This window comes from Poecilia mexicana, unplaced genomic scaffold (assembly GCF_051168715.1).
Source record: "Poecilia mexicana isolate PSO_F unplaced genomic scaffold, ASM5116871v1 scaffold_3, whole genome shotgun sequence".
Classification (NCBI taxonomy): Eukaryota; Metazoa; Chordata; class Actinopteri; order Cyprinodontiformes; family Poeciliidae; genus Poecilia; species Poecilia mexicana.
The window spans coordinates 11743084-11761016 of record NW_028263372.1 but is presented as its reverse complement, the minus strand read 5'-3'; the positions used below and the strand labels follow the sequence as shown (position 1 = coordinate 11761016).

The following is a 17933-nucleotide window of genomic DNA, read 5'->3' as shown; positions in this document are numbered from 1 at the left end:
CAAAAACACGTTGCCTAAAAATAAAGAATCCGCAAATTAGGTCATCCTCGTCCCATTTAAGGTCACGTCACTGAATCAGCTCGATAGCTAAGTACTCTGTGCAGAACGGCTTCAAAAGTAATGACAGAAACTAGTTTAATTCCAAAGAAACGAGGAACATTTGCTTAAATGCAGTCTCTGTTGGAGATTACATTGTATTAAAAATGTCTGACTTGAGGTTCAGATTCTTTTAAAACATGCAGAGTGGCACTGAGATTTTAAACAATGTCTGATTTTACAATCAGGAGCCAAACTTTGTTTCAAAAGGTTTTTGTCAATAGTTCTGCATATTTTCTGATTGGGCTTTAAAGATTTCCTTTAGACTTTAGCTTTGGCTGCTGTTTTACAGCTGTGGGGTATTTATTTTTATTTATTTTTTTCTGACCATGATGGCGTGTTGTAGAAATGTTTGTAGAAACATACGGTAACAATACTGTACTATAAGCGAGTACAAATCTTTCTGTTGAAGCTTAAACTAATGTATGTCTGTTTTAAAAGATCAGAAGGAAAAACCAAGACTACATATGTAGCCAAAAAAAAAAATCCCAGACATATCCAGGTTTGGATCAGTTGCGTGACTCACTTTTATTCTGTTATGTTGAGTAATAAATTCAGGTCATGACACGGACGTACAAGATGGTAGTTTAGGAAAGCACAGAAAGCCCCTGTCTTTGGGATAAATAGCTTTTAATTTTTAAATGAGGTGCTGGATTAAAATCATGTTGCCTTGATGTCTTCTGGATCAAAGGACGGGGGAAAAAAGTTATTTTTAATTCTGACGCAAAACTAAAAATCATATCCCAGCATGACTGATCCATAGCCAGACATCCAGGTTTCTTATTTATATATATTTTTTAAACATCGTCCTGGTGGCAGCGTCCCTGACTGGGAGCCTGCACTCAGACACATTACACCCTGAACACGCTGGCACCGCCTCAAGCCTGTCATTGCTCTGCCTTTTGGCTCACTTTGTGGTCTGAGGCCAAGAATAATGTTGTTGACCCGTTAGAGTAACTGAAGTGGTGGGAATCATGTCTGTCTAAACACAGTCAGTCCTGCTGCCCCACTAACACTGTGGGACCGAGAGCAGGGGAGATTAGAATCTTTTAAAAATGTTATTATTAGTATTATTTTACCCAAATGCTTTGTAGTTTTGGACTTTGGTGACAGAGATGTTCCTAAATAGTTCTGGACAGGCCAGGCAGGCCTGTCCAGAACCACTACTATGTGGTTAGCCTGCAGAGCGATTTAAAATGTTTAGTCTTATAGGAGAAGTTTCTGAAATCAGAACTTTGCTTTGAGATCTCTCTCAATTTGACTCGCGCATTGTTAAAATGTATTTAATGATTGCTTAATTGGTTTTCTGCAAATGATTTTGATGTTGCTGAGGCATAAATACTGTCCAGCTATTCTCTCATGCATTAAGAATCTGGACTTCTTCACCTTTGTTACACAGAGCAGGTGAAGGAATGAACTGGAGCTCAAACATAAATCAGCTTTCTGTGTTTTAGTTGTTCCACATCCTGCTTCCTGCTGAATGTTAACAAAAAGCCCAGAAACGCTCCCGATACCTGGGGTCTGTGACCTGACGGCAGTGTGAGAGCTGCTGTGCTTGGTTTTTATTGGCTAAAGATGCTGGAAATTTTTTATCGTCATCTAAGAAACTGTTGTTAGTCTGTCCCCGTCTGACCTGCAGTCACTGAACCAAGCAGGTCAGCTCAGTTCACGGAGAGAGGGTGCCACGAACAGCAAGCATCTCTGGAAATATCGGCGCCATCAGGCGTGCAAAGATATGATCACTGTTCTTCATTTTGACCTTGTGGGCCAATAGAATCTTAATGTTTATTAGCTTGGTGGTAAACAAAGTTTGTCTTGATAGTATGATATCTACCAGGTGTAACACCAGCACAGGGTGGTACTCAAAACTCCTTGCAGCCCTTCAAACATGGTGACTGCCCATTGCCTTCTCTTCTCACTTCACTGCTCCATCTGAGATTTCTCCCATTGACCTCGATTCCTCCAGTAGAACCGGGCCAATCAGCGAACCGAAGAAGTTGTGAATGATGAGTTTTGTAGTCGGTCTGTGGTTTTAACAATGGCAGTGGAAGAAGTGAACGAAGCCATTCAGTATGTGTTAGCCATGCTTCCAAATATTGAATTAACCTTAGCGACAGTGCCAGATTGTTATTCAGAGTGCAGGCAATTTCCGGTGAGCATCACAGCATCGAACATTACATATGTAACAGCCAAACGTTAGTGATTGGGTAACATTTAAAAGCTCAACGCCTCCAGCAAGTAATCGTTTCTCAAAAGTTTAGACGCCAGACCTTCTGTATGAAGTGAAGCGTAGAACAAAGGACTGGTTTTTACCAGGCTACCTGACCAGTGAGCATTGTAAAACATCCTCTCCAGATATGCTAGCAACTATTAGCTAGCCTTCTCCACACTTAGTGCTGCTGCCTTGCATCCTCTGCAGGTTTGGGATACTGGGATAAATAAATAAATGTGAGGATATTTTCCTTCACAAATACTGAGTGGTCATAGCTTTTATTACAGCTGCAGCCATTTCTTGGAGTGTGTTTGTAAGCAGCGTTCGGTGAAGGGCGAGGTCAGGAAAGGGTGTTTTCCCTTTTCACAGACGAGAGGCTTTAGACAGCTCTTAGTGCTTTGCAGAGGAATTTGTTTACTTGTGGTGGAGCTACAAATAACTGCAGGGTTTATATATGGTAAAAAAAAAAAAAAAAAGCTTACTTCCCCTCCAGGCAGCCATACAACAAAAACAGAGCTGTGAGGGGAAATACTGGCTCGTCTTATTGCAGCACCACCACTACACATGTTCCACACGGCCACATGGATCTCATTACTCACTGAAGACTCCCCCTTATCCTCTTGGCCCTTCTTTAGTCTTCCTCTGGCAATTTGTCCAACGCCTTCTTTAAGACATCCTGGCAATCTGTTATTAATCTCCGTCAGAATGACATAGTCTTAACCAAGCCGTCAAAGTTTGTGCTCGCTAACCGTAACCGCTTCAAGGTAATCCGACATGAGGCTGATCATTCTCCACACTCGACTCGCATAAAGACTGTTCACACCTAAAGTCGACTCACTACCTGACCCTTTCTGCCAATAAAAATTACCGTTTTGTCAGTTTTCTTTTTTTCTCATTGCATCTTTCTGTTTTCCCCCCACAGGCGTTTGGGAATGCAAAAACAGCACATAATAACAACTCCAGTCGCTTTGGCAAGTTCATTCAGGTGAACTACCAGGAGAGTGGCACTGTGAGAGGGTAAGGAGGACAAGCATCTACCGCTTTCTGCAAACCTACTTTCTCTACATAGTTAATGTTGGGCACAAATTATTTGTCAATGGCAGATTTGAATGTTTAATCTGTATCTGATTTGATCAACCTGTGTCTGTAAGTAGTGATATTTGAGATTGACTCAGCAGGAATCCTGACTTGAATCTGATAGAGATTCTGTGCAGGGAGCTTGTAACTTCTCATTATGTAGCAACATCGCAGTATGTAATAAAATCAGACTTTAAAATGCAATAAAACATAATTAAAACCGCATTATGCAATAATTGAGACAAACTGTGATAAAATCCATTTTGAATCATTTTACCCTGATTGGTATGTAGGTTAATACTGACAGTTTGGATATGAAACTGAAAAGGCAACTAAAGGACCAAAAAATGGGATTTATTGACAAAAGTTTCACTTTAAATGCATTTAGGATCTACAACCTGGTTGTTGTTTAAAGTACAATTTGGTCTCAGTTGTATTTAGTATTGTTCTGTTCTTACAGGGCGTATGTAGAAAAATACCTCTTGGAGAAGTCGAGGCTGGTCTATCAAGAGCACAATGAGCGGTAAGTACGTCTCTGTACTGAGATCGGATTCAGAATGTCTGACAGACATAAACAAATATATGCAATTTTAGGGTCTTGACCTCCACAGCATAAAAATCATATTTAAATGTGTGAGAACGATATGTTCAAAATTTCACAATATAACCACAAATCAAAAGTCTGAGGAGATTGCTTCCTTTGTTAAATCTTTAAATTTAAGGTGAAACTGCTCACTTGCACTGTGTGAGCAGATCAACTATTTCACCAAATAACTGATTGATTTTTGCAGAGATGGAAAACGAAGGATTTCAAACTACTTAAAAAAAAAGGATATAAAGAGACTTTTTTACTGTTTTAGTGAAAGTGTTTCTGTGCTCCGAGACTGTTTACTTCATCATCCATCTATATATTTATGACGTGTTTTCGTTCCTCCTCTTCTTTTTCTTAGAAACTACCACGTGTTTTATTACCTGCTGGCAGGATCAAGTGAAGAAGAAAGAAAGGCCTTTCACCTCAAGAAGCCTGAAGAATATCATTACCTCAGTCAGGTAGAGGCTTTTATAGCACGATAAATGTTTCCCATGTGTTGAGCATACTTTCTGTTCAGTTTTTCTGCCATCAGCTCATCATTCTCAGGGTCCAGCCGCAGGAAAACAAAAAGTCGGGACACATAGGAAACGCTCTATGTGAACACGAACTGTTACCCTTTCCTTCGCAAGCACATGGGATATTTACCATCTTAATTCTCTCGTCTGCTTCCACAATACAAGCCGCTTAATTTGTTTGCTTTCCTTTTGTGGGAGTATTTGTGGTAATAGCTTCTGCATATGCGTTAGGTAGGTTTTAGCACATGCTTTCTGACTCATAAAACGGGATCAGAGGAAGGGAGGAAGGGGGAAAAAAAGCTTTGTTGTGTTCCTTGCCACAAAAATGAGTTTCGCATAAAAACACATGAAACATAAGGGAATGTGAATGTCCTATAAAACTTGTTGCCTCTTCACCTCTGGGCTTTCATTGTCACGATATGACAACCAAGGACCCGGTTCCCCCACCTCCTCCTCCGCCTACGCAGAGTAGAGGAGAGCAGGGAATTCCTCCCATTCCTCCCAGCCGCCGGCGTTCACATGCAAACACAAGAATACATTCGTGTGCTGCATGTTATTCACATCCCACTGGTTTACTTCAGCGCATTGTTTTGTGGAGTTTAAAATGAAACTCAGTCTCTTGCGCCTTTAAAAGAATCTGGTCGACCCACCTGGTCGGCTGTGACAAGCCGTCCAGACGTATTGCAGTTTCTGTTCTTCTGTCACTTCAGTCACTTGTATTTTTGTTCAGACAAATTTGCTCCTGAAACCAGAAATGCAGTTGAATTAAAGTTTGTTGAGGTTAAGCCTTGTGGGTTCTGCATTTTTAAATTACAGCAGCCTGTTCGTTTCAGTGTTAATGAAAAACTATATATGAGCAACTCGTTTTAAGGGCCAGTTCTGTCGATTATATAGTATTATACAAACACACAACCTTCACAATTCATGTTGCCAGAGTTTTCTAAAAACATTATTTTCTTTTTTTATTTTAATTTGAAAAAGTACAGATTTACATGAAAATACATATTCCGTATCACACTCCTCTTTCCAGTTTCCAGTTCCTTTTGTTTTTTTTCCAGTATTGATCATTTCTAAACATCTTGACTGCATTTCTATGCATTTTTCATTTTAAAATTCTGCATTTTTTCATAAATGTGTGATGTTAGCTATGCATTTATGACAAATATTTGTGTAGACTTCAGGTTTTAAATACTACACCTACAGAACATACATTGTATGGATAAATGGACAGATGGATGAATATAAAGACGAATGTATTAATAGACAAACGGATGCACCTAGATATAGATAGTGAAGATTCATATTTATATGGATTAATAATGTTTTTTTTTTTTATCATAATCTTCATTTATTTTGTTGAGACATTTTTAAAACAGGAAATAAAAACAAGTCATGGCTCAGACAGACAGTAATTCATCATTTACTGTGATTAGTACATGAATAAAGGATGTGTTTACCTGCTTTCTTCCCCGTTTGTCTCTACTAGCTGCTCTGTGTTTCTGTGTATGGATGTTTACTCCTCCGCTTTGAATCGTGTTATTCAGTCAGACTGGATAAGCATTAATCTGCACCGTGATGAGCTGGTCATTCTGCTGCTGTTGAAATGTCTGAGCCTCTCTGTTGACATGCCGCCGTCTAACCCTGACCCCGCCGCCTGTGAACTCTGCCCTAACATTTCCAGATGACAAAGACAAGCAGCCGTCCGCACTGGGACAGTTACTGTGAGAGTGAACCGGTCAGTATATGAGCCTCAGCTGAGTGTCAACTATCTGCACCGTTTGGGGGCTGGGGTATTAGATTTAATGTCACCTGAACGCTTTGGGAGCAAGCCACACCTTTCCTGCACACCCTCTCCCCAAAGTCCCTTTCCTCCACTGGTTTTGTTGCTTTTTGGGGTATTTCCTGGTTTGGGTTGACTTGTGTTTATTTTAGCTCGGTTTGTTTTTGCCTTCCCCTCCGTTGTGCTGGTATGTCTAGTCACAGTAGCTCTCTCTGCCTGTTTTGATTTTGATCATTACCAGTCCAGCATTTCTCCTGCAAACAGAGCATTTATTCCACCCGTGTTCTCATTTCCGACTGTTTTATGCACCCAGAAATATTGTTTTATGTTTTATTTATGGTTATGGAACAACCAGTTTGCCCATCTTTCAGCCAGCTGACCCAAAGTGTGCAGCATTATGCAGCCAGACAAAACTTGCGTTAAAGAATCTTTAAAATCTCAAAAGCAAAGCAATTAAACGTTTTAGCAGTTTTGAAAACAGAACTTTTTGAAACATGATCCTGGTAAAATGACCCATTTCTGTTCGGTTTTTAAACCTGAGTGAATTAACACTCACTGTGGAAATGCTGGATTGATAAAGGTTAGTGATCAAAAACGACTGCCTGTAATCGGTTGTGTATTTGGTCTTTGTGTTCTTTCTTTTCTGTTTTTCCTCCCCACTCTCATTTTCCACTTTAAAATATTGCTAAAGTGCACCATCTTATAAATGTCCATGTGCAATATTTATTTCACATCATGAAAAATGTAAATAAAGATGTAAAACTTTAGAAAAGTATCAGGGAAACAACAATATTTATTTTCATGTCTTGATTTATAATTCTTCAGGCTGTTTCAGTCCAGTGCCTGAAATTATAAAGTCAAGGAGATTTCAGAAATGTGTTTTTTCTTTTTTTTCTTTTTTTTTGTAATTGAAATAATCTTTTGCAGTTTTGAGCCATTAACCCTTTTGCATTCGACAACCAATCATTTAGTGTCATTTTCTCTACTGGATTTGCTTCAAGGAAATGCGACGTTGATCCAGCGAATAATATCTATTAACAGGAGATATTTAATAATATAGAATAAAATGAAGCCATACGAGAGTTACAGCTGGATGCTGAACTACAGCGAGAAATTACCCAATACTCTGGTACAATGGTTTGAAAAATAATAGTTTAGAATGTGTGAATTAGCTAAAGTGAGGATTTAAATGTAACTTATGAGTTATCTGCTAATCTCCTGTAAAAAAAATAACATGTTGTATTTATACAACCTGATTTTAAAACATCTGTTCCACCACTACACAATCTTTCCAACATATTTTAGTTAAATCAGCAAAATATATATCAAAGATGGCATGTCTTAGCAGGTCGTAAATAGTATGACAACACCAATATGCTGATGGTTAATCAACTAAATAATGATGAATCTTTACTATTTGCTAAAGACACAGCTTTCCAATCATCCGCTGTAGAACTTCCTCATTTGTTCTCCACTTTCTTACTTCATTTTGTTCTACCACAAAATGCTGCAATGGGCAAAAGATGAGTGAGGAGGAAATATGAAGTCATGCAAAGTCCAAAAATAAAAAAATAAAAATCTTTGGCAGACCTTCAGGAAATCTGGAGAACTGCTGATCAACGACTCTTTTAAAGGATCAGAAGGAAATCTGACTCACTGAAAAGAAACGACAAATAGTTTAGAGGTGGTTCCTTTCTGCGGTAATGTCAGTCGGAGTTTCTGCTCTGATTGATTGAAACTAGAGAGTGACGGTTTGTGATCATAGCTGCAGTTAAAGATTGTGGATTATGATGAATTTGTGAAGCTATGCTAACTTTGTGGTTGGCTTATCCTCCACTCATAAACAAACAAACCCAGATTCAGCCACAATTTCATGTTGTTTGAACTATTTTTGGCTGCTAAGCATTTTATGTTACCAGTATTATAATGATATATTCTTTTTTTAGTATATAATTGCAGTGACTGCATGATCCTAGTGTAAGTGCTGTACAATGCTAATTTAGCATCGGCTACGTCCAATCATGACCTTAAACCTGCAGCTTTTTCCACATGTTGCTGCTGTTGCCTAAAGTCAAACGCCTCCCGTTTCTCCTTCCAGCTATTTTAGTTTGTCATACATCACTTAAACACAAACAAAGCCATAAATCACGGCTCCTCTCGGCTCTCTTGACGACTCGCCATATTTCTGCGGACTCGTTTTAAGGAGGAAGCCAGGCCAGATTTTCAGCTCCATGTGCACACAAGTCACTCTGCACATCAGGCGGGAGTGTTGGTTTGATCCAGAGAGCCCTAATCATAGCCTGTTCTGGCAGGAGTCGCTTATTTTGACTCCTTCAGGCAACCTGGCTCTTTTCTGTCCCAGTTACAAAGTAAACTCCAAAGATCTATTTCAAGCCTCTTTTTTTGCGATACGTTTGATGAATGCTGAGACACGCTAAGGCCAAGTGAACGTCAGCAGGCTTCAGTGAGCTCACGGTAATTTGCCGTTGGCCCTGATGGCTCCCAGTGGACGTAGGGCCTGATAACAGCCAGGCTCTGCTTCTTATAGGACTGCTTCACCGTTGAAGGAGAGGACCTGAAGCATGACTTTGAGAGGCTCCAGCTGGCCATGGAGATGGTGGGCTTTCTTCCCGCCACGCGCAAACAGTGAGTGACGGAGGAAAACCGCCGTTCAGTGGGGCTTTCCTATCCTGACGCTTTCTGACCAGGGTTAAATTGTTTTCCGTTTGTCCACGATGTGTGAAACAGGATCTTTTCTCTGCTGTCGGCCATCCTTCACCTGGGGAACATTCGCTACAAGAGGAAGACCTACAGGGACGACTCCATCGACATCTGTAACCCTGAGGTGCTGCCTGTTGTCTCAGAGCTGCTGGAGGTATGACAGAGGAGTTTTACTTTACTTCTTATCTGAAACTAACTTTAAATCTTCACTGCTTTTGCTAAGGATTGTCTGCTTTACTTCCTTGAACAGATTAGGATAGGTCTATACTCTATAAAAAAAATCTGCAAGTGAGGCTTTTTTAAAAAAAAAACTACAATCAGGACAAACCTAATAGAAAGTGGCAGGAAAGTCACGATTTTGATCCACTGTCTGTGTTGCCACCAGGTCAAAGAGGAGATGCTGTTTGAAGCTCTGACAACAAGGAAGACGGTCACCGTGGGAGAGAAGCTGATTGTTCCCTACAAGCTGGCTGAGGTGAGATTGCAGATACTTTCCATTTCCCCAAACACCTAATAGATTTGAATAAACTTCCTGGACATTTCTGTTTTAAGCTTCGCAGATTTCTGGGTCAGTATGAAAGTATTGGTCCTATACTGTGGAGCTGTGATTGGTCATCCCCTGAATGATTTGAAGCCCTTCTTCATGGTTAAATAAACAATTGTGTTATTTTTACACGGGTGAAATAATGGCCATCATTCTTTAGTTCTTTATTTCTGATGGCTGTCGTCAGGCAGAAATCAGTTCCCTCTCTGCTTTTGGGCTGAGAAAGCACAAAATGCTGAAGATATCAGATTCATTTCACTTTGCAAACAGGTTGTTGCAGCATCAAACTTGGATACTTACTGCACAGTTAGTTCAGTTTAACCTATTTTGTGTCTGGTTTAGCGCACAGAGACAAAGCTGCTCGCTCAGCTGTACGTCTGAGTCACTTCTTGTTCTACTAAACGGAGCGGGTCGGCCCTCTCATCGTAGCTGCAGGTCTTTTTGAACCTGACCCGGCCGTGTTTACAGGACAGGGTGCACCAGCACCGGATCTCCTCCTGCTGGGTCCCTCCGTCTGCAGACGCACACACACACACACACACACACACACACACACACACACACACACACACACACACACACACAAGGTCTTTCAGCTTGCTCGGGGAGAAGGGAATACATATTTCTCATTGTGATCTACGCTCTAAAGATAAACACACATCACAGTCTACAGATTAAAGGCATCAGAAATGACAGATTCTAGCAACTATTTCAACTTTTCCTCAATATTTGCAACGATACAGACATAATTTTTCTTCCTTACTGCGTCTCGGCATCCGAGAAATCCAATGTTGTGTTAAATATTCCCACCAAACCTCGTAATGACGTGCTGGATATTTAGGAGTCGTTCTAAATGAACAAACAGTGACTGCTATGGGAGCTCACTGGGTGGTCTTTGTGTAAATATTGCTCCGACGGTCTCATTCCCCTTTGACTGCAATAAAGCAAAACAAAACTTAAAAGACGTCAACTTGTACGTTCCCTCCATTTTGGTCTCAATCGTGAATGCTTTCCGTCATCCTTCCTTCCAGTAATGAAAAGCTCTCGGATCACTAAAGCAGAAAGGTAATATCCTTCCTGGCGTAGTGAAGACATATTTGGTGTGAGCGGGCTAAATAAACAGCCTGGTTAATTATTTAGAGGATGGGAGGTTTTAGAGTGAGGAAGCTGCTCTGCGGTTTGTACTCTGTGTTACAGGAAGGTCAAATCTTCCCAGAATATTTGACAGTGTGATTCGTTTTACTGAATCACACTGTTTCAATAAAATGACAATGCAGCTGTTATCACAAATACAGAGCAATCATCAGAGTGTATTGTAATGTTAGTGGGACTTTCTGCTGTGACACAATGCAGCGTAGCAGAAAGTCTTGTCTGTTCTCATCTGGGCCAAGTTTCCACTATCAGTGCGTTTTCTCCTTTCTGCCTTTTTATAGTTTTTGGAATATACTATATACAATGTCATAAATCCATATTGAGCAATTTGAGACATGACATGACTATGTTGAAAGGATTTATTGTCAGGTGAAAGTTCAAAAGCTTGATTTTTAAAGCAGAAATGTAACATTTAAAAAAAAAAAAAAAAAACTCTTCAAAGTCCGCTTTGTCTGAATTTTATATTTTACCCTGTCGTATAAATCACTTTTATTCTCAATATTCTGATCCCATTTTTCAGCATATTTTATGACTGTTGAATACAAAAGCTGCCACAAAGTCAGATGCAGATAGCCGAGCTCTAATGTCTGCTACAGATGTGTCTTGAATTCGAGGGGTGACTCGGGGATGGCGTCTTAAATTTCGACTCCTACGTTAAAACGCAAAAGCTGGGAGCCCTTTTACAATTTGTTTCTCGATTTTTAAACTTAGCCTTGCAAAAAAAAAAAGGGTCACCAAGCATTTTAAAAAGATTAACCACATGTATGTCTAAAGACAAAAAAAAGAAAGCATAAACTTTTTATGCATCCCCACCTGCCCCAGAGGGGAAATTTGAACAGAACCAGCAGTAAAAAGGACGGATCAAAATCTACAGGAAGCTAAATTCTGTCATTGGATCGAGAAATGTGGATTGACGCAAACAATAGATTGCATCAATAGATTTAGATTTTAAATAATTTTATTCTGACTTATAAGAAGGAAATAAGATCAGAATCTCTCAAAAGATAATAAAATAAGGCAAAAAGAGTTTCAGTTTGGGGAAACAAAATCTCTTTGCTACACTGATTTAAAAATAGTCTCGGTGCTATTTTTGAAATCTAGATGTCAGAAAGGTCAGCTTGCTCTGTGTGAAGCAGGAAAACGTGATTGTTACTGTCGGAATACACCAACAATAAAATCAAGTATAAAGAGACATTTATGGGACCTGGTCTTCACCAGGTGACAGGAAGATGGTTGCACAATGTGACGAGAAGCTAATATTTTGATTGGAAATGTAAGATTTAGTGTTTAGTACTTTAAATAATGGGCTGAAGGGCCTTTTAAGAAAAGCTTGGGATATTGCTCTATAAATTAACTTTGCTTTGTGTGCTTTGCACAACTTTGTTGTTTTTTCCAGTTAAAAACTAAATAAAATGCATTTAAGTTTCTGAAAAAAGCTGAAGGGAGATGCATATTTTTAGTGCTGAGTAGTTGATGTCTGTCAGTATTTAGAAGTCTGATAATTTTTCATATTTAAACCCATTTTCTAAAATAAAAAAAAAAAAACTTCTGTTTGCCACGTCCTCTACCTTCTCCTCTCTTTAGGCATCACTAAAACCCACTCATTCTTAAAATATCAAATACTCTTTAAAAATGATTAGATTGCTCTGTTCATTTTCCAGCGGACTGTAGCTAAGTGTTGCGTTCTTCCTCCTCTCAGGCTGGTACGGTGCGAGACTCGATGGCCAAGTCTCTGTACAGTGCTCTGTTTGACTGGATTGTCTTCAGGATCAACCACGCTCTGCTGAACAATAAAGACCTTGTGGAGACCACCAAGGTAAAATGACACAGAAGCCCTCGCCATTTGAATTTAAGAAAATAAAAATTTTATAAAATTGCTACATTTTGTCCCAGATTTCAGCACATTCCAAATGGAAAACGCCCATTTTGGTCATTTCTTTCTCGTCTTCCTTTACTTCAGATCTTGTCCATCGGTGTTCTTGACATCTTCGGATTCGAGGACTACGAGAACAACAGCTTCGAGCAGTTCTGCATCAACTTTGCCAACGAGCGTCTTCAGCATTACTTCAATCAGCACATCTTTAAGCTTGAACAGGTAGGTTATGGTTTTTTTTTTTTTTTGTTAACCAGAAGAAGGTGTTCCTACTAAATATGCAAATGGTTCAGATGATCTGTTTACCTGTTGTAACAGGATCTGAAGTGAGTTACATTTTCATTATACAACGAATACTTCAACATTCAAAAAGCAACTTGCTTGCACTGATGCCAGAGGCCATTTCTGTGAAATTTTTGCAACAGTAAGACAATGGAGGTTCTTGTCATTGCATTGTGCAACTGCGTAGTAAAGCTGAGACTGTGTCCCCTGTGACTACCCTGCTGAAGATACAAACCCTCCTAAGTGATCTGATTAACTTGAAAGGCCTTTTAAAGTCGTGATTTAAGATTTGCCCACAGGTTTACATTGGGTTTACCTGGAATCAGCGGCCTGCCTGGGCATGTTTGGTTCTCTGGGCCCCCTTTTAAAGCCTGCCAGCAGATGCAGGATTACAGTTTAGTCAAACAACAAGCTGCTCCAGTCACTGCTGTATGTGTGAAACGTAGGGACGCACAGAAATGAAAATGTGCGACGACATTGAGATTGCTGCCATGCCGATCGCCGATATTTACACAAACTAACATGCTGACACTTCTCTGCTTTAGCTAATCCTGCACTGTCACATTTCAGAAACACAGACAGCAACAGTATTTTTTTAACTAAATTTTTATTGACTTATTTATTTTATGACACCCATTCAGCATTCCTACTCTTTTACTCTTTATCTTGTTACACTTTGTTACGACCTGATTAAACCCCATTTACCTCCACAAAATCCAGCCTTAATTCAGAGAGGTGTCAGAAACATTACTCAGAGGTTCTGGTCCACATTAACATCACAGCATTGCACACTTTCTGGAGGTTTGTCATCTATACAAACCCATGATGTAAATCTCATGTTCCACCACATCCCAAAATCACTCTTCTTGATTAAGATCTGATATTACATTGGAGCACGGTGAGGTCACTGGTTTCGTATTACACCTTTTTGACGTGGTGCGTTATACTGCTGGTACATTGGTACCCTGTTGGTCAGCAACAACACTAAGGTAAGTTTTAGTGCTTTATGATTCTCAGTTGGTACTAATGGTCAAAACTGCGCCATGAAAATATCCATCACCTGCTGCCTGAAAGATTTTATGCACAATATGATAGAACCATACTTTTCATTTTAATGTTTTCTCAGTCTGTTATTGTCGAGTGTTGGTGAGCCTGTGCAGACTGTAGTTGACTGTTCTGCCACTGTGTTTCAAGGTTAACTAATGTGTTGTTGTTGCTGCATACCTTGATTGCTATGAGTGGTTGATTGGCTGATCAAAGCTGCCCATCTTCCTTTGGCATCAACTCATTTTCATCAGTGTAGCTTTTCCTGCATACATCGGTTTGCTCTCTCATTTTGAACCATTCTCTGTAAACCAGAGACATTTATAAAACTCCCAGTAGGTCAACAGGCACTATACCAGACTGTACCAGAGTAAGAAGTCACACCCTATGACTCCCCACACAATGAGGTCAGAAGCAAAAGTCAGTTTGTGTCTTTTAATCATTGGTAGGACTGGTTCTCTGCTTCGGCAGCTCCAGATGGATAAACAGTCATTGCTGGACAGAATACATCATTGTGCGTCACCAGTCCAGTCATTTCGGTCATGCTGCCACTCCAAGTACAGCCATCTTTTTCTCTGGCCTGTTTCTATGTTGCATGATGACATGAAAAGTTTCCTATCTATGTCCTGATGGCGCCGATATCATGGGACCAATGAAGGCATCTGCTCATTAGTACTGACAGTAACATCTGTTTACCCCACATGTAACTGCATAACCCAACCACTTGGCCTCCTGCGAGCCTTAGATAGAACCTCTGTAAAAGTCCATCAAGGGCTGATAAAGCTGTCCAACACATCCTCTATGTGCCGACTTTTATGTACTGTTTTGACTGAGTGTCTGGCTCCAGTTACTGCCTGACAACTTATCACTTGACTCTTTGCTTTGGAGATGGCTTCGCTTTGCTTGCCTTTGATGTCTGCTCTAGACACACCAGCTTCCATAAGCGTATAAAACACTAACTCCAGATTTCAATATTCTCAGTGTGTAAAGCATTTGAATTACAAACTCTTTTGGTGCCTCAGTTTCTCAATATCGACAATATTTAGCTTGTGTTGTACTTGGATCAAATCGCCTCTGCTAGTTGGAGATTATCATGAGGGAAACCATTTTTATAATAGAATTTCTTTTGTTTGTTTTTTTTGTTTTTGCTGCTGTTAATCAAGATGTGTGAAAACTGCCCTTCAGAAAATTTAAAGATCTGATTTTAGAAAATTGAATTCTTAGCCTTAGCAATGTGTATTTGCTTTTTTGTTTTTTTCATTTTGAATGACTTAAATTACAATTACTGGGTTAGTATAGAATAGAATATACTTTATTGATCCTGAAGGGGAAATTACTTATTTGTTGAGGAGCTACTCCATCTAATGTGTTTAAATATTAATAAAAATGTAACCTTAAGCAATATAAATTCTTGAAAAATAAATGCATAAAAATATACATTAGCAATTGGATTTAGAAGAATTTGGTCCTGGACTGCACCATTTGCTAAGTTAGGGTGTTAAAGTGCAGTTTTTGACTTTTAGTGTAGTGTTTGCTCCAGTCATCGGTTTGCCAGTGTAACACTGTAGCAGTGACTCTGTACTCTGTTTCTTTGTCCTTAGACTTCATCATCACCTTTGCATATTTTCACAGTTACAGCAAACTAAAACTCAGCCAGCAGGATTGGATTCAGTCAGAGCAATGTAAAATTTTTGATTTAATATCACAGCTGGTTCTGATACCAAATTGCATCTGCTTGTGACATGACATCCGGTCATAATTGAATGGAAAAAAACAGGCCAACAGGGGGGAAAACAGGCCTTCACAAGCCGGCGAGTGCAAAAGAGCACTATTAGAGTGTGGAAAAATCAATGAGCTCCACTGAGTCAGTCTCTGGTAGTGATTCAGCTGAGATAAAACGTCCAAAAGCTGCTTTGCTTCATGTTTCCAGTGAGGCCTGCTTCACACCCTCCTCTACAGTTACAGTGTTTCCATTCATCTGTCGACCTCTTAGTCACTCTGGTGCAGCTAAAAAACAAATCAGTCAGAGCAGTGGCTCCCAACCTGAGAGCCCCCATTTCCTACACCATCAACAATTTGAAGCCCCCCCTACCAACGCAACACTCGCATGCATACTTTTGCGTGCACACACACACACACACACACGCACACACACACACACGCACACACACACACACACACACACACGGAGACATTTGTGCTTGCATGCACATGCACTCAAATGGCAGAATAAAAAGGTTGCAACTTGATCTTTTGTTGGCAATATTACACTTTTTATAAAAACTAACACCTGACTTGTTCATCAAAGTTTTGGATTTGAGAGCCTTTATAGACTTCTCTGAATTTTCCAAAATGCCTTCTTTTATTTTGTTATTTTGTTGCTCTGAATCATCTTGAAGATGAAGTTCATCACTACGGATGATTTTGTGAACATCATTGCTCCTTTGAGAAACAGACTGTGAATTTGGTAAAACAAGGTTTTATTTCTTCCAAATCATATCTTTTGGCACCCTCGCTGTGACAAACCTTTGAGTTTGTAGTTTTTATATTGCATACATATGAAGTCTTACTGACATACATTGATGTCAAGATGGATGCAGCTGAGTACATTGCAATACTGTAACTCTTAGAGGAAGTGGAAGAGTTAAAATGGAAGATCACTTTCTACTGAACAACCACAGGTGCAATGAAATGGTGTAGATCAATCCGTAAATGCGTTAGGATGGCCTAGTCAAAGTCCAGACCTAAATTCAATTCAGAATATCCAGCCAGGTTAGAAAACCAATGTTAACAAATGTTAGTTGTCCAGATTTGGTAATTTTGCAAAGAAAATTGGAAACAATTGCAAAACTGGTGTAGATTAATCTCTCCAAAATGTTCAGATTACAACACAAAGTATCGAGTCAGAGGAGCTGAAGGTTTCACATTTTTATTTGTATACAATTTTGAAATCCACTCAGCAGTCATGGAGTACTTTATGTTGATGCTGGCCAACGAAAGAGAAGCATAAATGCTGCTGTTGTTTCATTAAACACATTTAAGGCAGTAAAAAAAAAGAAACTCAAAAATGGGTCATTTCTATAGTAAAAATCTGAAGAGTTCTAGCAAACACCTGCTCCTCATTCAGTGTAACGGTGCATGGTTGGAAGTATACGAAGCAGATAATATTCATTTTGTGAGTCAGAAGGGAGCTGACTCAACTTCTGTGGGTAATTACTCAGCTGTGGTTTCTGGAGGAGGAGGAGTGCTTGGTCCAGGATATTGTACTCACTGTGCACATCTTTAGATCTACTTTATGAAATTAATAAAGTGCAATCTTTTAAGCCAGACATTCTTTCAAAATTGAAAAATTCAAAAATGACTTGTTTGACTTATTTATTTTTATTCATTTATTTCTATGAAAAGCAGATATAATACTGAGATATTGCTCCATTAACTACTTGATTTCATTATGTTTATATTAAAACTCGTGGATCTAATTTTGACAGTTTTATTTTGCAGCATGTTGACGTTAAAGTTTTGTTGTTGCATATTTTTCCTTGTGAACTTCACGTTCCTGCACACAGACAGAATAAACAATTCTTTACACTCAATTGTTTTTTTTACTGCTTCCTGACTCCTGGGCAGGAACAAGAGAAGCAAGAAAAAAAAATCCAGTCATTTTATTAAACCTGTCCTGGATTAAGGTCTTCATTGGATAAATGTCTTTCCCAGGAAGACATGAAACCGGGGAAAACGTTGTTTCTCCGAACGATAAAGCACAGAGAGGTCAGACAAAGCCTGCGAATGTTGCTTTAATTGGTAAATTATAAACTTGGTGTGTAAATAACAGGTACTCTGAGGTAAGTGAATATTCTCTGATAGCTGAAGCATGGGGTAAGTCAAAATTCTTTCCCATCCCATTAATATAAAGTTGTATGCCATCAACATTCTGCATGCAGACACCTTGATGTTGTAAAACTCCACAATCTGAACTAGGATGATCTTGTAGATAACGACTAAAAGTTGCCCCAGAGTGGAGCCCTGATGTCCCCCACATGTGTGC

The 17933-nt window shown here is 39.4% G+C and overlaps 1 protein-coding gene across 4 annotated transcripts in view; it reads left to right on the top strand.

Annotated features, from left to right (window-relative positions):
• myo9aa (myosin IXAa) overlaps positions 1–17933 on the top strand; it is a 99870-nt gene that overhangs the window by 44639 nt on the left and 37298 nt on the right. For 3 of the 4 annotated variants that reach the window (XM_014999271.2, XM_014999267.2, XM_014999266.2), the window contains exons 3-11: positions 3231–3325; positions 3846–3908; positions 4336–4435; positions 6174–6227; positions 8821–8918; positions 9021–9147; positions 9379–9468; positions 12389–12505; positions 12650–12784. In XM_014999271.2, the coding sequence (XP_014854757.2) occupies positions 3231–3325; positions 3846–3908; positions 4336–4435; positions 6174–6227; positions 8821–8918; positions 9021–9147; positions 9379–9468; positions 12389–12505; positions 12650–12784 (879 nt within the window). The remainder of the gene's footprint in view (positions 1–3230; positions 3326–3845; positions 3909–4335; positions 4436–6173; positions 6228–8820; positions 8919–9020; positions 9148–9378; positions 9469–12388; positions 12506–12649; positions 12785–17933) is intronic. The other variant, XM_014999269.2, reaches the window with a different exon arrangement.